The following is a 22381-nucleotide window of genomic DNA, read 5'->3' as shown; positions in this document are numbered from 1 at the left end:
TTTTTATTCAAGCTTGTCTGCTTAATCTGCCACAATTGACAGGCCGTTTAATAGCACACTATTTTCTCACCTATGTTATAATGCTGTTTCCTCCTTAAATGCATACCTGGAGTTGTGTTTTGTTTCATTCACACATGTTTAATACACAAATCCTGCATATTTAGACTGTTTCACCTTGTTATATCATGCGCTAATACATGAAGTGCACCACTATATTTAAACTACATACCTTCATTAGAGACATTTGGACAATTTCAGCCCTGGAATTGCCAGTCTCTACTCAACAAAAAGTAAAAGGTAGCTGTTAACTTTAAAACTACCACTTCATGACATCACAAGGTGGAAAAGAGCATTCTAAGCTTTGGAGATGTAGACAGACCAATAATAAACGGTTACTCAAACGTGAATGACACAAAACACCTGCAGGTATGTTTTGAGAAGATAACATTATAGCATTGTTAAAAGTTCACAGGAGTGAATAGTGGTTAATATAGGACCTTTAATCAAAGACTGCATGACCTAAATGAGGTAGAAGGCATGGAGTGAATGAATAATGCATCGGAAATTGCTTTGGTGCTATTATTGTTATTATTAAAAGGTTTATATAGTTGAAGTTACATTTGCCATTTCTATTTTAAACTTATGTCAACATGAGTGTCAACATGAACCAGACAACTTCTTAAACCACTTGCGGCTTTTTTTAGTGCTACACACATCAATCCTGTTCACTGCGCCTCACGAGAAAGGACCATACAAGCTAATTATAAAGGGATTGAAATCTTTATTTAGCCTAATACAGTACAGTGCAACGAGCTGCTTTAATCCAGTGCTAACACTGAATGCTGGGCCCAATATGACTGGTCAACACTAGCCTCTATTTATAGCAATCAGCACACAAAGCAACTGTCTACTGCCCCCTATCCAGTCATATAATCAGCTGCTATGAACATAAACACTGGGAAGGACAAGTACTATGATTACTGATAAATAAGACTACAGTAACACATCACTGAAGTGGATAAAAAGTTGTATTAATATGTTAATTTCAAACTTAAATACTGAGTTTTGTTGGAATGTAAAATCGTTCTTCTTTGTGTAAAATTTGATTTGCAGGTTTTGTCCTTAGGCGTTGTAGGATGAAGAGGACACGTTTCCACCATGACCCGTCCAGTTTGTATGGATGAAATGTCCTGGGTTTGACAGTAGTTCATACGTGTGAGCGCCGAAGTAATCTCTCTGGGCCTATAAGCCAAAATATTACCAATTAAATAAAGAAACACTATAACAAAATAACAAAAATTAAAAAAAACAGAAAGGGTATTGGAGTCCAAAAAAAAAACAACGTCACGTGATTGTTCTAATCAGATAAACTTCCTCTCAGTCAGGGCCATATGTGCCGTGGTCTAGCTACAAGATTAATTGCATCAGAGTCTACATTGCAAACTGAATCCTAAGGCTGCTATCGACTAAATAACCTGTCTCAATATAGGCTATTAACCAGCCAACCCAACCAGACAAATGTGATCTGTAATGCATGTGATTCCTGCATTAATTTCGTATTGTTAATTTTTCAAGCTTCTCTCAAATGTTAATATTCTTGGATTTGTTAAATAAAATGCACTGTGATCTGATTTAAGAAAATGCTTATCTAATCTCCAAAATCCTTTGTTCCCCCTGGTAGACTGCAGTGAGTGAGTGGAGTTGTACCTGGAGGAGGTTGGCTGGCAGCATGTCATGTCTGTAGCCGTCGTAAAAGGACAGAGCTGTGGTGAAGCAGGGCATTGGGATCCCATGCTGGACTCCGGTGCTGACTGTTCGACGCCAAGACTCCTAAACAGACATTTCACACAGTTTAGTTTAGTATTTAGGTTAGGATTTTTATAACAAATATTTTTCCTTTTGCTTTGGTTTCCCAAAATGCAACACATTTGGACCTTGTCTGGATAGGGCTCTTGAGGTGTGTTGTAAATTACTTATAGGCTTATAAAGTACAGTTAAATACACTAATACAATAAATGTACAAGATAGTTTCAATGTACTCATGAAAAATGTTTTTTCCTCAATTTAATATTGAGCAAAAAGTTGAATGGTACAATATTATATCTGTAATGCAATGTCTTTATGCTTACAATTGCAATAATAAAATTGTAAATAATCAGTAGTGAACACCCATTGTTAACAACAGTGCTAACATTTCCTCTCTTCTAGTTGTCTAGTAGTTGCAAAATGATTCCAGGTTTTGTCATTGCAGCTGTTGCACTTGTATAGCCACTTTGTGTAGTCACTTCCTTGTTCCTCTTACCTGACAGTCTTGAACAGCATTACTGAAGAAGGAGTCCAGCAGCAGGTTCTGCAGGTCTGAGTCTCTGTCGAACGCCTCTTTGATTTTACCCAAAAACACACTGGACAGACCAGAAGCCATTTCCCACAAAATAACAATGTTAACAACTAAGTAAACAGCAATGCTCATATTGTATTGAGATACAAGGCAAATTAACAGTGCCCATCATGTTTTCCTCAATGTTTATAAAAAATAAGGGATAAAATTGTTATGATGCCACGTTATTTATTTTGTACAACATTTATCCACCCACTTTCTCCTATTGCTCTGCCTCTGTCATGCTTTGAAAGAGAGGATTTAAACCCTTTTGCATTCCAGCCTGATTTTCCAAAAATGTAACTAAAATTATTCTCTCCCTTCAAACTGAATCTGTTCCTGAATCCTTCTGAAGCACAAACAAATGGCTGGACTCTTTGTGAAGCTGAGGCTCTATACTTTGGCCTCTGTGTGCTCTACTCTAATTTTAAGTATAAACTAGCTCTACATAGAGGAAAATCAGATTTCAAATTCTGCCTGAATTATTTCGGGTATATATAAGAACAGGTCCCTTTAGTTGCCTCTTTAAGTCAATATGAGGATACTAAATGCACATCAAACATGACAAAATCAGATCCAGGCTCTAAGAAAATAGTCATTCTTTTGGCATATCGCCCACTCATACAAAGGAATGCAGAAACACAGAGAGAAGTCCAGAATTACAACAGAGTCTTACTTCCTTAAGTGCACCATTTCAATAAAAGTAACTTGACAAAAGACCAGACCATTGTTTCACCATCAGTGTCGACATAAATGAAGCTGAAGTGAGGCAAACTGATGTGAACTGTACCTGCGGATGATGCAGCCTCCTCTCCACATGAGGGCAATGGCTCCATAGTTCAGGGACCAGCCGAATTCTTTGGCGGCCTGCCTGAGCAACATGAAGCCCTGTGCGTATGAGATGATTTTGGAGGCGTAGAGGGCCTAAACATGAAATAAAATGGTGATTGGGAATGGTTATAATTAAGTGTAAAACAATAATAAAACCAATGCCAACAAATACACACTCACAGACAGTTGAGGAATTACTGCTAAATAAGAGTTTAAGAAAGTGGCATTATAGCTATGTATACATGCTTTATTAGAAAATATACAATGACACACAAATCTTACAGTAAAATGACATCATGATTACTTCTATCCAGTAAAAATTAACCCGTAGATCTAATATTTATTATTAATGTTATCATATCACATAGCACACAAATTACATGCAATTATTTAAAAAAATACAACTATGAAGTATGCCAAGGAAAAATGCATTAACAAGAGGATTTGGTCAATCAGCTACCAGCAAATATCTGTAGAGAGCTAAAGTTAGAAAACAACAGTAACCAATATGAGCCTTGAACAATTGCCAAGTGTGCATCTGTTTCAGTAACCTATGCTTATAAAATAGTGTATTAACATTGTGGTTTAACGTTTTACCATTTACCTTTCTAATGTCCTCGAGGAAAGCAGCCTTGTTTCCACTGAACTTGACCCCTTGTGGCCCGGAGAGGCTGCGACTGGCCTCTACTCGCTCATCCTTCAGAGAGGACAGACATCTGGCAAAGACAGCCTCCCCTGGGACACACACACAGACAGAGACATGGAGCTCGCCGTTAACCTGGTTAGATCTCTACAGATGTCACTGTCAAAATGATTAACAAATCAACCTGCCTTATAAGAGGATGGACTGTCAGACTTTAACTGTAACACTATGGTCTCTTATATCTTTGTGCATTCAAGGATTTAACAATTTTTAAGTCACATTTTAATTCTCATGGTAACCAGTACTGCAGTTAAAAATTAAGATTCAGTCCATAGGGCACATTTCACACAGGTCTAAGAATGTTAAAATAGATCCATTCTTATTTTACATTTATAATATTAATCTGTAAACACAAGTCATGTTACAAAGAATGAAATCTCTAGACCAATCACAAACTGAAGTTACTATAAACTAATGTGCAGAGACTATAAAGACTGCAAGTTTGAAGGTCCACAAAAGAGTGGTAAATATGACAGAAGATTGAAAACTGTTAAGTACTACAAGAATAACACATTTCAACATGTTTTAAAATAAATCAGATTTCATAATGTGGTCCCATGATGAAATATTTGTGTTTGCAGAGGACCTTAAAATACTTAAAAATTATTAGAAAATAAATTTAGAATTGACTGAGATAATTCTCGCAGCTCTGCTAAGACATTCAGCACAAGATGTTCCCAGTATAAAAGGTAAATAATGAACTAATACACAAAGCAAACAAAACACTCAAAAGCTACACAATGACTCAGCATTTTTCAATACATTTGTAAAAGTACTTATCTTATGACTGCATAAGTTTACAATTTAATATTTAATTAATGTAAAACCTGATGAGTAGGCATGACTTGCTAAATTTGTGCAGGCAAAGGAAAAAGTGTCCATTGAACAACATTGGTGTGGTCTTTCTAGCCCCATTGGCTTTAATCACATGTGCTTCACTACTGGCTCAGCTCTCACAATGAGCCCTTTTGTACTACAGTGATATGACAGACAAAAGAGGAGCTCCAGCTCAGACAGGGACAAAGTGCCTGTCCTACAATATCTAAAACCTGGTTTAAATGCAATTTATCAGGCAAAATATTTTCAGTGTTTTTCAACTAACCTCTTTTAATATAATATAATATAGGTAGGTACTGACTAATATGGTTGATAGGGTTGTACCAGTAGTTTCATATAATTGCTTTAGTAATGGTAATGGTATGCTATGACAGTTGAGGAGCATGTTCAATTAATTATGATTTTTTAAAAAGACGTTGAAAGCAATTAAATTAAAAATCGACAACTGAAATGACTATTTTATGTAATGATAAAAGAGTTTAAATTCACAAAATTATCAAAACAAAATAGAGAAAGGAGACCCTTATAATAAGGGGGCAGCCATCATCCCAAAGCTGTACTGTTGTTGCTTCTCTCCTGCATTACTCAAAGTTCCACTGAATACTTTTTTATGAAGGAGTCAGAGAGCAGTGCTTGAGAGCCTCACAAATCCCCATTATGTCACCTCAGATGAGCAGGCCTGCACTAAAGCCCTCAATCTCCTTATGGACAGTCACAACAACTACAACCAATTCACGCCTTCTGCTCCATACTGACATCATGGTGAAATCCTACACCAGCAGTAAAGCAACTTTTCGTTGTGTCACAGTGACAAATGAGTTCAGAAAGCACCCACTTTAGATACTTCTTAGATACTTCCTTGTTTAAAGCTTTAGGGTGTGTTTAAGGTGATGATGTCACATGATGAGGTAGTATTTATGGTTGGATTATGTGATGTTTTTTAACAAATATCCAAAAATGTTGTAACCTTAATGTCACTAGACCTATATGACCACACCATAAATCTGCTTATTTACCACAGACACCATATCTGCCCTATCTCACCAAAACACATCTATAGAATGCTCATGTCATCTGAAACTTGATAAAATTTCCTCTTACCAATCAGAGTAACAGGTGTGCCGTACTCCAAAGCTGAAATAGCTGTCCATTTCCCTGTGCCCTTTTGTCCTGCACTGTCGCGGATCTTAGGCAGGAGGTGTGTCCCATCTGAGTCTCTGTATTTGAGGATGTTAGCTGTGATCTCAATGAGGAAGGAGTCAAGTTCGGTTTTGTTCCAGCTGTCGAAAGCCTAACAAAAGAGAAGTAGATATTTCCTTAATGTTTTTGTCAATACTTTATGTAGACAATGTCATAATAGATACAAGCCTCACCTGTGCCATCTCATCATGGTCCATGCCCAAAACATCTTTCATCAGATGATAGGCCTCACAGATTAGCTGCATGTCTCCATATTCAATACCATTGTGCACCATTTTCACAAAATGCCCTGCACCTTCATCCCCAACCTAAGAAAATAAGCACATAGAATACATGGGGCAAATAAAAAGGATATCAATAGCAGCATGTATGATTACACTTGTGCATTTCATTGCCAGATTCCCAGCTAGAACTATGTCAAGGTGGCAAAGAAAACACTCACCCAGTCACAACATGGTTCCCCTGTGCCGACCTTGGCTGCAATACTTTGAAAAATATCTTTTATATGCGGCCTAAAAGAAAGTTTCTGATGAGAATTATGCTTTGTTCAGTTTTATGTGTGGAGTTTGCACTTAATAAAGTAGTAGTTAGGTTTACCAAGCCTCTTTGTGTCCACCTGGCATCAGGGATGGACCAAACCGTGCACCCTCTTCTCCACCACTAACTCCACTACCGACAAACAGCAGATTCTTCTCCTTTAAACTTTTACACCGCCGCTGGAGGGGAAAAAGTTGCATTTGAAGCTTTAAGTATGAATTACTGAGAAATACTAGTGTCCTGGTGACTTACAGTTGTGTCTCTGTATTCTGAGTTGCCACCATCGATGATAATATCTCCAGGTTCAAGGAGAGGGACCTTATGTAAAACAAAGCAAAACATATAATTTTAATGTTTATAATTATGAAGCAGCGGTTGTCACAGAATATTCAAGATTACTGTTGCAATTTCAGAATAACTTCATAAAAAGCTATCTCACTGTTGAGAAGTCAATGTTGACCACAACCCACCAGTTTGTCAATGAAGTCATCCACGGCCTGTCCAGCCTTGACCAGCAGGATGATCCTCCTGGGCTTTTTCAGCTTTGACACCATGTCCTCTAGCGACTCTGCCCCGATAACCTTAGAGCCTTTGGCTTCGTTCTTTAGGAAATCATGCACCTTGGACACTGTTCGGTTGTAGGCACACACCTGTTGAACCAAAAGGGCATTATCTAAATTGTTTAAAAGGTGATAAACATTTAAAATAAGGGCAGACATATGCGCTTACCACAAAACCATGGTCATTCATGTTCATGATGAGGTTTTGACCCATGACAGCCAAACCAATCAAGGCAATGTCTGCTCTGTAAAGAAACGGGCATGATGACATGTCACTAAAGTCTATTGTCAACTCCATCCAAATTCATGATATATTAAATTGGTAATGGACACTGATTTCATTATTTACTGTATTCTCAATAAAATTGGAATAGAGTGACTTTACATTATTACCAACCAAATAAGCAAAAGGCTACAAGACTTCACAGAGGACACAAAAGCAGGAGTCACTAAATATTAACGAAAGAACTTGTTTGGCTGCTGTCAAGTCTTCATTGAACCTGCATGGCTAGGCTAACAAGCTAACAACTTTAATCCGTACATAACAGTTACATAGTGAACAAAGAATATACTGAAAATAACATATAATCTAGCATCAATGGCTACAATTTAGCCTCTACCCTAGTGTCTGTATGGTGGGTAAGAAGACGTACTGTGCCATAGTGCTCGGAGGAGAGGTGTCCCAGAAGTCTGCAGTTGACAGCGGAGAGTTGAAGTGAGCACTGCTCTGTCCCTGCTCCTCGGTGGATTTCACTTCCTTGAACTGAGGCAAACCTGACTCCGCCGACGTACACAGACCACCCAATCAGAGGACAGCCCGTGAACTGAAGCGACACTGATTCTGCGCTCTGATTGGTCCAAAATACTGAGCAGACGTATGCAGTTTGCTATTGGCTATTCCAGCTGTCAATCTTATTGCACAACACACGCCCCCCAGAAAATGCGTCATTCATTTTATCATTTAATGGTTAAAATATTTTAAAATTTAATAAACAATTTTTTCAACAATTTTCTTTCTTTTTGGCTGTTTCTTCCCAGATCACCCTCCATCTTGTCCTGTCCTCTGCATCCAAATCGAGACAAATGCAATTTAAAGATGCACTTTTCTTGGCAGAGGATTAATATTTGTAAAAGGTGTGCTGTGTAACATGTTCCAGCATATGGCAGTAAATTTGGAAACACCGACACTACCAGGCCAAGTTACAGGTAAGATTTGTGGAGAGGTGGTAATAGTTAGATACATTTAATACCATACTGCAGCTCTGTATTCAATTTTATTTTTTAACTGGAGGCACATTTCTCTTAATTTTTAAAGCTGGTTTAGTACCAACTCAAACTGCACTGTTTGAGGGAGCAAGGGAAGGCCAAACACCGTCTTCCATTTGTGAAATAAGATATGTAAATTTAGAGCTTTCATTCCTTCATTATATGCTTATTACATTTGAACACTCTGAAGTTAAGTCTGAGTTTCAGCAGAAAGTATTAATCTAACATTAAGAACCACCCACTCATTCATAAGGGCAAATTATGTGGCAAATTCAACAAAACTATGTTTTTAAAAATATTCAATGTTAACCAAAAGACATAGAAAACACATTTTCATTTCAAGAGAAAACTCATTGAGCGATCAATAGTTCTGCTAATGCACAGTTTGCACTTTTATTGTTGCCTCATTCACTAAACAGTTCAATGGTGCAAGATTACCATACACAGAATTAGGATATCTGCATGACACATCTATGCTATACAGCGAATGGATTATAATTATTACAAATACAGAAAACATATTTACATTTGAATTCAAGCTCCATACAACACAGATATTTACAAAATAAGTATGAAAATGAAACCAGTCTGATAAATAATGTACAGTGTTAATGTTTTTGTTCATTTGGTGAAGTTATTTTAATTATCGGGGTAAACGAAATATTAATCCATGGCTAGTTTTGATCAAAAGGCATCAACGGAAAAGTGTTAGGTGAAGAAAGCACTATCACTAGCTACTATGTGTTATCCCTGATATTAGAAAAAATAAAATCAACCTTTTAGTGGCTGTGTGCATGAATGAATATGCATTTCCTTTATAGAATTTCATTTAAACCATCATTTTAACCACATTCTGTCCAAAAGGAAGCACTAATGTCACCTGGCTGTCTTCATAAGATACACAGCGGGTCACATCTTTGTTCACTTTTTAACCATTTTATATTTTCAATACATTCATGCTTTCTTTTGGTTCAATCCGAGCAGAACAACGTAACCACTTCATGTATGATCAGTTAGTTGAACCTTTCCTTATTGTGCAAAGAGCTGCAAACTAATATGTACATTGCAAAACAATAAATACACAGTTCAAAATTATACACCTCTGATAGATAAGAGTGAAAATCTTTGCTCTAAGTAGTAACCTTAATTCCGAGGTACAGTTTTAAGTATCAGTGCATAGAAGTGAATTGTCTATGTGTCCAACAGGCTGGCAGACCTAAGGATGCACAGTGTATTCTAATAGTGGAATTTTCACTCAGTCACTCAAATGTGGTGCAGTGGTTATTAATTAGTGTAAATGTGCCTTATTAAAAGGTTTGTATAAGTATGTTAGCTTAACCAACTCTTCCTTTAATGTCTTTTGCATTTAAAACCCCATACTGCCAATTCTCTCTTTATTTTGTGAAGATGTCCCAACCATTTCTGTGCAATTTTAAATGTTTATGTGAGTTGTAACAAGTAAAAAGTGTTGCCCACTAAAAAGCCCATCTGCTTCTTCATTCTGACTATCATTTGTACAGATGACATACTGCTGGTTGGCTGGCCAGAGTTTCATAACGCCATCTTGTACCAATCATTGCTCAACCTAACTGAGAAACAGAGGGACCAGTGGGTTAGACTTCAAATTGCAAGAGCAAACATTTTCACCTCAGTTAAATAAAAACTTTGAGAACAGCTTGTCCCTTAAAACATATCTTCTTTTTTCCTTCAATAAACAGCTATCCAGTGTAGCCTTGTTAAAAGCTCTCAAAAGTTCCTGATACTCCATTTTTACCATTATTGACCTATTCTTGCTATAGATAAGTGTTAATGTGCAAAATAAGGTTAAACACCATCACAGCTAGTTAGAAATTATACAGAAATAAATGCCCTCTCTTATGTCCCATATAGAAATCTTCACTAATAACATGATACAGAAACAGCGATAATCAAATCAGAATGATGAATGGTTAAAATTCACAAGTGAGGACAAAGCAGTCGCGTGCTTCCGCACTACTTCAAAATGTACTATACAGATCTGTCCCGCAGGATGCAAACTAGCAGCGTCATCAGTACTAACTTTAAGACCAAATAGCTTTCCTTCATTCTGGTATATTTTGTCGCTGTAATCACAAGTCATTGATGTTAGAAAAGGAATTTGTAATTTTTTAAGCTGGGAGGAATGTCTTACATTATTAAAGCGACTACTTCACACTACTTCAGAAATTACTGTATGTACAAGTATCTCTCAAGTCGATCTGTCCTCCTCCTCATCTCCTCCGAACCCTGTTTTTAATCTTTATTTGACTTAAAATGGCAGAAAAGCTGCAACAAATAACAAATATCTTGATACAAATAGTATTTTTTGCATGTTTCTGCAGTTGGCGCGCATTGTACAAACACTAATGCATGAAGTTGCAAATGCATGAACTCACTGACTGACAGCACTACTGAGGTTGGCTCTATGCGCACAGATAGAGGAGGAGAGGTTACAATGGACAATAAAGAATGCCCATAAACCTCTGATTTGAAACTATATTAGTTAATTTTGTTTGTACTACATGAGGAGATACAGATCTGATCATTAAGACATTAGCAGCAATTGTGGATGTAGTCTTTCTTTCTGCAGTAGTAAACTAGAACTCAATATTTTCCCTAGGTCTTGGTGCGTAAGCAAACAGGGTCTTCTCCTGAGGACTTCTGCAGTTATGTTTGGGCTCTTAAATGTACAAAAGATAAATTAACTACAGATAACACTGATAGACGATTTGTACATGTGATTGGCAAACTCAAAGTTGATGGCCAGAAAGAACAGCTTCTGAAGGATCGTGCACACACAAGTCGACTATTACAACATGCTACTAGTCAGGGGTTTGGGAATGACAACGAAGCTGAACAAACTCAACCCAAACATCGTCAGAAACAGAACACAGAGCGGGAGGAGGAGCTGGAGGGAGGGACATGAAACTGTCGCATGAAAGGAGACTTAAGCCACAAGTCTACTGACAAGAGAAACCGTCAAGATTCACAATGATTAGTAAAGTGGTAACACTTGTAAGTTCAAAGGCTTCAGAAGAGTGAACTGTTCCCTGCGTGCCTTAGTTCTTGGGGAGGCCACTGCGCCGCCGGGCCAGCTTCGACCTGTAGAAATGAGAAGATTTTGCATTATAATAGACTTTATAATAAAACAATGTAAAATCTAAAAATATATATTTACCGTATTGTTCCTGCCAGCAATGGGTTAAACGCATACAACCAGTCATTCATGTCCTTCTCATTGTTGGCCTGCAGCAGGATCCCTCTGTGTTTGGTGCACACTGCAAATGTGTTGGGAGTCTGAAAGAAATCAAATAGTATTTTATTGCCTTTGCTACATCCCATTCATAATTGAGTGTGCATTTCATTGTTTTCCTTTATAGTAGGCCTACATTTGAACTACAGTATTTTATGTATTATGTACTAATATATACATGCAGTATATGTATATTGTGTCTTCACTGAATCAATTCACTAATAGCATTTTTGTCATTTGAACAAAGGATTTATTTATTCATTTTCATAATTATTTCAAAATATATTACACGTTTACTGTTGTAATGTGTGTAATGTGTGCCTCTTTACCTTGAGCATGGCCTGCTGGTCTTCGCTGTACTCCACTTGGGCTGTGGACAGGTTCAGGACCCCTCTCTCCACTGGGTCCTTGTCACTGTTGTAGATGAACACATACGGCCGACGCACCACCACAAAGTGCTTTACCCACGAGTTAGAACGTGGCTCCATGAAGCTTAGGAAACCCTTCTTGGACACTACAGATCTGAGCAAGAGAAGAAAAAAACAATGATTATTACTATATGGTTTACTTTTAAGTCCAGGGCAGACAATAGGGCTGCATGATTTTGGTAAAAAAATTTATTGCTTTTTTCTGACAAGAGTTGCAGTTGCAAAATATTTTGCAATTTATGTTTTAATAGTAGGATTCTGTTTGAAATGCACATTGTAAACAACTACAGCAGTAAGATCTGAGAGAAAATTGAAACATGAACTGATAAACTAATATAAAAATACACTGAATTTAATTTCTATAACTTAAAAAATTAAGATTTTGTTCTTTGTCGCAGAATTCTATCTACATAATTTCAGCCTTTTTAATTTGATAATTGTAAACTCAAAATCCAATTTCAATTCGATTGTGATTTATTGCACAGCGCTAGCATACAATTTCATTACTTCAAATCAATATGAAAACCTGCACAGACAAAATAAAGTGCAGTTGGCAGCTAAGATCCACAGTCAGACATACCCCGGCCTCATCTCTTCTATATCAGGCACCAGGTTGAGGAACTCGTGCTTTCCAGCCCGAGCCAAAATTGACATCTCCAAAGTAGGAACCATCGGGAAGTTTTCATAATCTGAGCAGGAGGGGCTGGTGGCTCTGGAGCTATTTTCTGGGGTCCTACAAGAATAACGCACACATCATTACCATAGTTGTAAACTAATTGGCTTGTTATGGCTTCATTGTGATAGTAAAAATATGAATGCCTTACTTCTGGTCCATGGAGCTACAGCGAGAGTCAGCCAGGGACGGGCAGGTAGAGGAAGGGGTGAGGGTGGCACTGCTCAGGCTGGTCACTGAAGGGTCCCGTCCAAGTGGGGAGAGATCCGAGAGCTGATATAAAGAGAGGAAATGTATTACTTTTGGGTTTTTATGCTTAGTGGAAACACTGAAATACTGTTTATTTTGTGAAGATATAGCACCATGTTGCAAATATTACTTTGATATCATTACTTTTCTATGCAAAGTTAAGACAAGCTGATATATTGTTTTTTTTTTACCTTGCAGTCACTGATGCTGTTGACCACTTGGTTGTATTCACTGTTAAAGGTGTGAGTCATGAGGCGCAGGCACTACAGCACAACAACAACAAAATTTGTTATACATTTCATGTGGCTCTATCCAGTTACTTGCACATATTTGAGCAAAATGTACTACAACTCTAGGGTAGAACTGAAACCACTGTGTGCTGTCTAAAACCACCTTAACGATATAGCCAGCGTATGCCGACGTATGAAAAATTTGGCAAATACGCTGCCGTACGTCGGATAAGTTCTAGGTAGGTATTGTTTAAGTTATGAGCACGCTGAAGCACGCTGGCATATGGTGACATACAGCAAGGTCGCCGAAAAATTTTGAGCATGCTCAAAATTTCTCGAAGTACATCAGCGTATGTTTATGCGTCCTGCATACGCGGGCCATAAGTTGTAGGTAAGTTATGCGATTGTTGACAAGTTGTAAAGTGTTTTATCCTCAAGAAGTCCAATGTTAGCATGCATGTTTGTTAGCATTACCATGATGAAAAAACTGTGCTCTGGCACTTATAAACTCATGACAGTCAATATTTAGGATGCTAGGAATAAATTTGAACCGTTTCAAACCATTTAAAATAATAGTTCTGTTTTCAACATTTTTAAGACTTAAACATTACTTTCTCTATGATTTAATTCCAAGTATTATAGTCTAAGTGAGGTACCTTGGTAGCCAGCTCCTTCTCACGATCCACCAAGCTCTCAATATCAGCAGAGTCATAGCCGCTGCTCTCGCTGGGGGTGATGGCGCTCTCGAAGGTAGTGCTGGAGATCTGAGAGGAAATAGAGGTGGACGTGGAGAGGGTCCCCGAGCTCATGCTGGGTGACAGGTCGCTCAGGGACTTTGTGGTCGGGGCTGGTCCCATTGGAGCTGCATCACCCAGTTTCTCCCTGAGGAGGAGCAGGTGACGAGTCTTTTCCACCTAGAAACAATGAGATCAAAGATGATATTCGAAGAAATAAACAGTGTAAAATCAAATGATGCACTAATGCCATGCACTATGGTCATTTTAACAACTTTGCTGGTGAATGGGACACCACCTGCTTGTCTACATGGAGAGTTTATTGTGTTGCCTGCAATTTTCCACAGAATGAAATTTAACTACCGTAACTTCCTGGAGACAAGCTGGTGACTACACCAGGTAAAGTCAGAGATCTGGCAACCACACACAGGTTTTTCAAGGTATTTTTGAGTGATCAAACCTGTAATTGAGCAACTAAAACAGAGATGAGTTTAATGCCATTCTGCAGAATATTACAGGGACAGTAATTACGTCTCCATGGAGTAAAGCAGTATCATCCATTGTAATAGTTACATACACTTTTAAGTGTTGACAATATACCTCATGTAACTGCTCCATCTTCTCCAGCTCCCACTGGTGCTCCAGGATCAAGCTATCTCCTCTGGGCCTCCACCCAGCCAGATTCTCCTCTCCTCGGACATATGCCACAGAAGTGTCCAGAACCTTTCTCCGTCTGCGCTGCATCCCTGCTCACCAACACAAAAATGGTTAGAAATTATATAAAGCAGTCTCTCAAACTTATCCTACCAAGTCCCACCAAAATAATAAGATAAAATCTAAGTACCACCAGTTCTACATCCAACCAAAGCCAGGGCTAAGCATTGTCTAAATGAATAAAGCATTAATACAGTACTTCTAAATTATAATGATTAAACCAAATGAAGACGCATACAATATGTGGAAGAAACACTGATATAAGGTTTCCTATTATCTGATATACAAATATATTCAAAGTAAACATTTTTGGAGAACTCACCAGGACTTCCTGTGTCAGACATTTTACACAAGCTCAGCTCATAGATGCCAGTCACTCTGTTGCTGTAATATACATAATGAACTTTAATTGATACACATACATTTTAATATTACAAAAACACAAATGGATATTTTATTCTTACCAGTCCGGAGTTTTTGAGTACCCACTTCCAAACAGATTTCGGAGTGACCGTGGAGGGGAGATCTTTGCGTCTCTGGAGTAGAAGACCATGCAGATATCTTTGGTGATGATTGCTGGTTGAATACAGTGGTCGAGCTGTGGGCAGAGACACTATAGTCAGTAAATATGCACACAATTATGAGGTGTTTTTTCAGCTAGAAAAACATAGAAGAGTCCCTTGCCTCCAGATAGGCTGAAAGTGTCATATAGATTTTCTCTCCATATGGTGTCACTCTATTTAGGAGGAGGGAGTTGTGAAGGGAGCTGTCCCACACTGCCTCAAAGCGATAGAAGGTCCTAAAAGACAAAATCATAACATAATTCAACAAATATGACTTATACAGTGATTTTTATAACCTTGTGAAGGAAAGGTGCTATCAGATTGGAAAAAGCCAATACAGTGACTTCAGTGTTAATCCCAGACAAGTGGAGGTGTGAGGAAAACCACAAAGGTGAAAGTGTTGATAGAGTTATCAAAGGAAAGACAAAAATAGAACCAGGGCTTATAACCAGTTTCTGAATTGCTTAATTGCTCTGAATTGAACTTGAAAAGCTATCAAAAATTTAGAGAAGTTATAAAATATTGGCAATATCTTACTATTTATAACAACAATTATAATATTAGTTATGAATGGATAATTAGAATCATGCAAGTAAAATAATCTTCTAGAGATTAAAAATAGAAATTATTATCTTTTTTGCATATAGTGTGGTTCTTCTTTACAATAAATCAAGAAATACGTCATATGATAACACTACAATGATTCATCCATTTTTCATAGTACATCCACTGTGCTCTTGATCAGTGCTAGGGTATTTATCTGTCATTATGTTTCCCTGATTGACAGCAGGGGGCGCCCTTATCCACAATCTAACTGGACTAAATGCCCTCCCTGACTCATGCTGGTTGTTTACTCAGTGAAAAACAACGAGGAGAAATCATTCATTTTGAAGTCTGGAGGTAGATTAGATCAACAAAACAGTGAACTGAGATTGTTCTACTCTTAACCACAATGTTACAGGAAACACAGGCAGGAGAAGGTGTGTGATTCCATGGAAGGTTGCCCACTATGTATCAGGATCAGTCTGGTAAAATGTAGTTAATGTGTAAATGTATCATTCATAATCATTAATAAAATAAATGCTTTGAAAAAAGTAATAAAAATAAATAAACAGTATTAATTTTCAATCAGTGATACACAATGTAACTTTTCTGGTGGAAGACCAGCCACTTGTCTCCATGGGATGTTATTGCTTTGCCTGGAATGCTTAATCTCTATTGAGACAAACAGGTGATGCCACAAGGCCAAGTTCAGATCTGCAGAAAGGCAAGCTCACTCACACTAAGAATAAATGTTTTTCAGTGTATTTTTTTTAGCAATGAACATACATAGTGCATCTGTAAAATACTATAATACCAGTGTGAACATTTTAGATTTTTTCCTTGTATTCCTTTACATAACAAACCTGATCCACATATGAAATTTGAAGGCAACACTTAATGCAATCACTAACAACACTATAGAACCTATTGGGGTTAACTAAGAACTAGGGTGTGTCCATGTAAATAAGAACAAAGGGACTATCACTTAAGGAGCTCAATGGGCAGGCTGATACCTAGCGATATCCTTATCAATAGAAAGGCTGCAAGTCCGGCCCGAGCAGGAGAAAGAGAACAGCAAAAAAAGAGGAAGAAGAAGCACAAAATGTCAGATACAACAAAGCAAACTTAAAACCAACATGGAAACAGTGGAGCCATCATTTACAATAGCCAGAAATAAAAAGAAAAACAACAATGTCCTAGTTCTGAAATGGGTTACTGCAAGTATGGTTGAGTGTGTTCATAATGTACCTATTGGAGTTGTGAGAGGATTTGATGTTTTTTGCAGAAATGATGTTGAGAGACAGGACAGCGTCTGCGGCAGTCTCATCCACTTCAGCTTTGTTTCGGATCCGACCTGGGGGAGAAAGAATGATGATTAATAAGGCTGAATAAAATCATAAAACGATTGCATTAGAAATAGAGTTAAGGGTGTGGTGAGCCTTGATGCCCTTATAGAGAGCTTGAACAAGATCCTCTTGTTCTATAGTTGGAATAGTGTTGACATTATACTATAGTTCCATTAAAATGTGCCTGCATCAAAATAGCTCATAGTAGAGGTATGTAGGTCACTTATATTTTGTTGCTTTCTTACTGTTATAATTATGATTCTGTTATCTTGATTTCATCGCATGTATACTTTTTTAGTTTATAGTGTGCAGTCTTAAGAAGTGAATTTCACCAATTGTGACCTATGAAGTTCTGTTTTTTCTTAACTTTCAACTAAATCAGGTGTTTCATGGATATACAGTAGCAGACCTTTATTCCATACTGCTTTTAATAGCTAACTGCATTACACAATTTAAACCATTTAGAAATCTGTGTCAGCCAATAGCTCCCACTGACAGAGAAGCCATGATCTCTGAGAACACCGCTGTCTCCTGTGTTGGTTAATGTCTATATTTTCACAGTGCCCAGGAGCATCAGTCCAAACATGTCTGCTAACACATGAGCTGCACAATGTCAGCTGGTGTCTGAACCAAGCATGTCGAATAAGGTGAAATGCAATTATCTGCTGTATCAGACTGAGGGTCGATGTGTGCGGTTGGAGGTGAACCTTCTCCTCTCCTCCAGACTCAAAACCATAACTGAAGAAATCATTTAGTTTTTCACTACTGCGTCAAGAATACAAGTCCAGGCCAAAAAGATTACTTCACTATCAGGGCACACGCTGACTTAAACAACTTAATTGTCCAATTTCTACTAGAAGGGCTGAACAACATGTAGGAAATATTAATTATGACAGATTTTGCGATTGCAGTATTGAGATAAAGTTTACACTGCTCATGTTGAGGATCCTTAAAATTTGAAGACCAAAATATGAATAGCTAAAAAGTCATTTCAGATTCAATTTGTAGAGGTCTAAACTACAGTGTTAGGTCTTTCATGTATCCAGACTTGTTTGTTTGTACTAGAATATTGTGTCATTGCAGTGTTTTAGTAACAGCAACCATTCAATTTGGGATTTCAATTTGATTGCAGTTAATCTTGTAGTGCAAGCTTGTACTATCCGGCCTTTTGTATTGCAACACTAGAGAAACAAGAGTGTTTTGTTTCTGCAGGGTTGGGTCCCAATGCTCGAAGGGAGAACTCACCCACGACCAGTTCACGGACATCCTTCCAGTGCAGTTCGCTGCCTTTCTCGTGGATGAGAGTCACTGTGATCCTGCGCTGGATCCCCTGCAGCCAGTATGACGCACATTGGGTTATGAACAGGCACGGAAGAGTGCTCCAACAAAAGTAATGTATTATTCTTAGTGAAAAGGTCATATGAAAAACATTTCACAATGAAGAATACAGTGTAAAATTGTTACTAGAGTACATTACAAAACAGTGTGACACTACTTAAGCTGAGGCAAGATTAAAACAAAAAAAAAAATGTACAAGAGATGCTATGGTGTAAACTTTACATTTTCATCATAACTCAGAATGCTTAGTAGCATTAGTAACTTAGTAACAGTAAATATTATATTTGTAAACATAACATCTAAGGATTTATTCTTGACAATTTTATAATGTTCAATTTCTAGGTGAAATTTCCACTCCATGATTTAGAAGAGGCATTTCCATACCTGATGAAGCAAGTAAGTGCCATGACAGGGCAGTCCTCCACTGTGATCGACAACAGCTGGGATGTACCTGTGACGATGGGGGAAAGTTATCTTGGGCTCAAATTAACTTCCAATCACAAAAATCTACAGAATTGTCCATGTAGGTTTAATATTATGGCTCATTATGAGTTCATTGTCTGTGTAATCTTAACAGGTGAGTTGTGAAGAAGGGCTTGTCAATGGACTTTGTTGCTGTTAAAAGCATATTGATTTCATGTAAAGTATAGACCTAGTCTTTTTTAGACTTACTCTCCAGTGGGCTCAAGTTCGCTGATCTCAAACCACACTAGCAGGTCGTACTTGCTGATGCTCTGACCCAGGTAGGACTTGGTGAAGGTGTTCAGCTTTGTGGCTGGAACTAATTAAAAATAAACACAACAAGACAAAATAGATATCTTAGAATAACAAACTAAAAGACTGAAATACTGTACAACAACAATTGGAAGTTTACAATGGTAAGATCACACCATTAGACAATACTCAAAAAAGTGTGTTTAGCATAGATCTATGTAAAGTATACAACCTACAAAGAACTTTTTGAATACAAAATATTGCTTTTAAATGTAACAAAAAACTAAATTCAAATTGACTCTGAAACTAAACCACATCTTACACCAGTTATTGCTTCCTGCTGTCAGCACATCAGGATTATCTTTAGTTTAACAGGCTAATCTTTGCAGCTCAGGTACATGTAGTCTGCTATGTTCATGTTCAATGAAACTAATACAGCTCCAAATGAAAAGTACTATAATGAGACAGGCAATGATCACAGAAAAGCGTTAAGCCTCCGTGTAGTGGCTGGTGTTTTGTCAGTGATCCTTCATGATTCTGACAAATACTTCTTTGTAATATTTTGGATTTGGTATATTCAGCAGCTAAGCTTAGTAAAAATATGACATTAAATGCATCAAACATCAGTAATGCAGAGTTACACTGTTATTCTTTATTGCACACTTTCATGTTATGTAATTGCAAAGTTGATTCAGTTATAAATTGTGTTTAGCTTGTTTATAGAGCTTGCTGAGACCATCTGAGCATAGACGAAATAAAATAAATTGTAAAATGTGTTGTGGCCATAAATGAAAAGAACAGCACACTCCTACAGCAATGAGAGACATCTTTAGGCATTTAAAGACTTATGACCGAAGAAAATTATAAACAACTAGATATGATTAAACATCACATTTATGTTTATTATTGAGTAACAGACCCAGATGACCGAACAGTAAAATATCACTGGCTTTATAAATGGCAAAAATATGATTTGTTTATGTGAAAATCGATTGGGCTTAAATTTAAATGTTAAAAATGATTTGGGACATTTGGGGATTAGTGACACAAAGTCCCCAGATGTAACCCCCATTAACCAATATGCTAGTATGCAGTGGATTTGGGGGGTTGAATAGGGAGTCAGGATATTTAAAATGGTCTACATATTTCACAACACCAGTGTCACTGTCCTCTAATAAACAATCTAAAGCACAAGTACACACCCATACCATCACACAAGCCTATACTAGAGAAAATACACTCATCTAATATCTCTTCTACTTCTACCCTATTTCTCTGGTGGACCAACCATGGTGTCTGGGCACAGTTAGCACCGGGTCATCGGGTACTGGAATGAAGGGGAAGTGAGAGAGCTGCTCGTCATCCAAACTGGCCACAGCGGAGGCAGCTAGCGCATTAGCATGCTCAGACAGAGTATCCAATACTTTGCCATTCACATAACCGCTCATGAGGTAGCACACTAGCTCTATCTTTCGGGTGTGGTCTAGATTTCCGTAAATGTAATGGAAGATATTTTAAAATGGGTTAAGAGGATTAAAGGTGGGGGAGAAATAAATCCAGAGGAAGCCGTAAGTGAGACAAAACGAAAAAGACATATGAGTCATGCAAAACAATGAAACAAAAACAATGGAATACTTGTATAAAAGAAATCAATCACTGATGAGGTAAATCCAGTTCTTACCTGGTTTAGACAGAGGCATGGGAATTGGGTAATATTTTCTTGAAGGAGTGGGAGGACTACACGCAAAAAGAGCAATTAGCCAATAAACACAAGAAACAATAAATAATATATTGCAATGTATTTATTCAGTCTCGTCTTACCTGATTATGTCCTGACCATGAACATGCAGTGGATGCTGCTGATAATGTCCAAACACTTCAAACACAATGGGCTTGGTTTTGATGTATTCTATGAAGGACTCGGTCACCTCAACAGAGATCTGTCCAAATAAGAAAATGGAAGGCACAGTCAAGATAAATTCACTTATGTTTGTCTACTGCTATTTATTGATTTCAGTTTCCTGTTTAAAGGCGCCATGTTGAGAACTTTTAACATTTCAAAAGGTACAAACTGTGTATTAAATTGTTCATCACTCTAATCCCCATGGATGTGTACATTCACATTTCAATTGTGTTGTTTTTCAGTAGTTCAATTGTGAATACATACAAAAATAATAATTTTAATGTTAAGTTTGCTACTAACTGTTTACAACCAATGCAAACCAAACTAGATCATCAATTGCACCTATGTTACACCTTATCACAGTTCTAAAACTGATGTATGAAAATACACTGTTTACATTAAATAGTTGATAAGCAGATATAATTTATCTGACTTATTTACTACCCATTTTAATAAAAAAAATGTTTATAAAAAGTTTATAAAAAGTCTTACATTTTGAACATGGTAAAAGCCCAGCGGGGCGCCTTTGCCTGTGTTCTTCAATGGCTCTGTAGAAAAGGCTTCATCATGGCGGTGCAAGAAACTGTGCAAGAACAAAATGTGTTTATAAGTGTCTAAACATCAAAGGTTTCACATGATGTTTGAGCCTTACTTGAACTGGCAGAAGATGTCAGCATACTCCGGTGGGATGCCACTGGCCTGCAGCACAGTGACTCTGAAAGTAAAGATACTGCCCACCTCCAGCTGCCCTGCCAGACCTTCACTCAACTTGGGGTCAGCCATGTTCCTCAGCTTCAGATCTAAACAAAGACAATAGTAGAGACTCAGGACTTTGATGTATTGAAATTTACCCACAGCTGTGCAACTCCAACATGTGACAATGTGTGTAGGAACTTAAATTTGCATAATTCAACACAACAGGTTTTCTATGTGATTTGTAGGCCCCACTCGAGCACATTCCCGCTGCATGGGACTTCATTTGCATAACAACTATAGTAAGTTCTCTTATGCATTGAGCCCGACCATCTGCCAAGTGTGTGTTGCGCTGAGGGCTAAGGATTTATGGTAGTGGTCTGCTAGCTAGCCGTACCCATGTCATTGATTCGGTTGAGCTCCTCTGAGGGTGTGTTGACCTCTGAACTCTGGCCTTGTCCCTCCACGATGCGCAGCTCCTCCAGGGACATCCCAGACCGGGTCATAACCGTGGATGGGAAATCATTCTGGTTTGACAAGAGACACAGAGAGGCAAGGTGCATTAGCATACAGCAGTGTAGAGAAAACCAAAGCAGGGAAGAGTCCTCCTCTGTAAGCATTTAGCATAACCAAAATGTTAACACTGGCTTTACTTTGAAAAGGGTGCTTCT

At 37.8% G+C, this 22381-nt stretch overlaps 2 protein-coding genes and 1 long non-coding RNA gene across 5 annotated transcripts in view; 1 reads left to right on the top strand and 2 right to left on the bottom strand.

Annotated features, from left to right (window-relative positions):
- Positions 1 to 761: 761 nt before the first annotated feature.
- On the bottom strand, positions 762 to 7847 carry pgd (phosphogluconate dehydrogenase). The gene is made up of 13 exons (XM_020929584.2): positions 7699 to 7847; positions 7215 to 7290; positions 6956 to 7135; positions 6738 to 6803; positions 6546 to 6664; positions 6391 to 6460; positions 6122 to 6256; positions 5850 to 6039; positions 3813 to 3943; positions 3168 to 3301; positions 2303 to 2402; positions 1708 to 1830; positions 762 to 1242 (listed from the first exon to the last, which is right to left on the bottom strand). Exons 1-13 carry the CDS (start codon positions 7704 to 7706, stop codon positions 1123 to 1125), a joined length of 1452 nt encoding a protein of 483 aa, XP_020785243.1. The 5' UTR covers positions 7707 to 7847; the 3' UTR covers positions 762 to 1122.
- A 348-nt stretch (positions 7848 to 8195) lies between these two features.
- Positions 8196 to 20070, top strand: LOC129412368 (uncharacterized). Its single transcript, XR_008633677.1, has 3 exons — positions 8196 to 8251; positions 18275 to 18452; positions 18743 to 20070. It is a non-coding gene; the product is annotated as an uncharacterized LOC129412368 (long non-coding RNA).
- The window catches only part of kif1b (kinesin family member 1B), a 41503-nt gene continuing 27806 nt past the window's right edge, over positions 8685 to 22381 (bottom strand). For all 3 annotated transcript variants that reach the window (XM_055165979.1, XM_055165981.1, XM_055165980.1), the window contains 20 exons: positions 22108 to 22237; positions 21670 to 21817; positions 21510 to 21600; positions 20936 to 21054; positions 20796 to 20851; positions 19073 to 19181; positions 18785 to 18851; positions 18308 to 18392; positions 16965 to 17070; positions 15295 to 15409; positions 15075 to 15208; positions 14933 to 14994; positions 14497 to 14642; positions 13819 to 14076; positions 13124 to 13195; positions 12835 to 12956; positions 12591 to 12743; positions 11912 to 12104; positions 11508 to 11626; positions 8685 to 11431 (listed from right to left, as the gene is read on the bottom strand). In XM_055165979.1, coding sequence (XP_055021954.1) covers positions 11389 to 11431; positions 11508 to 11626; positions 11912 to 12104; positions 12591 to 12743; positions 12835 to 12956; positions 13124 to 13195; positions 13819 to 14076; positions 14497 to 14642; positions 14933 to 14994; positions 15075 to 15208; positions 15295 to 15409; positions 16965 to 17070; positions 18308 to 18392; positions 18785 to 18851; positions 19073 to 19181; positions 20796 to 20851; positions 20936 to 21054; positions 21510 to 21600; positions 21670 to 21817; positions 22108 to 22237 — 2328 coding nt within the window. In that variant the 3' untranslated portion in view covers positions 8685 to 11388. The remainder of the gene's footprint in view (positions 11432 to 11507; positions 11627 to 11911; positions 12105 to 12590; positions 12744 to 12834; positions 12957 to 13123; positions 13196 to 13818; positions 14077 to 14496; positions 14643 to 14932; positions 14995 to 15074; positions 15209 to 15294; positions 15410 to 16964; positions 17071 to 18307; positions 18393 to 18784; positions 18852 to 19072; positions 19182 to 20795; positions 20852 to 20935; positions 21055 to 21509; positions 21601 to 21669; positions 21818 to 22107; positions 22238 to 22381) is intronic.

This window comes from Boleophthalmus pectinirostris, unplaced genomic scaffold (assembly GCF_026225935.1).
Source record: "Boleophthalmus pectinirostris isolate CB_2022bp ecotype Guang Dong unplaced genomic scaffold, ASM2622593v1 HiC_scaffold_8, whole genome shotgun sequence".
Taxonomy (NCBI): domain Eukaryota; kingdom Metazoa; phylum Chordata; class Actinopteri; order Gobiiformes; family Gobiidae; genus Boleophthalmus; species Boleophthalmus pectinirostris.
The sequence above is the reverse complement of the archived record's forward strand: the minus strand, read 5'-3'. Positions and strand labels throughout refer to the sequence as shown.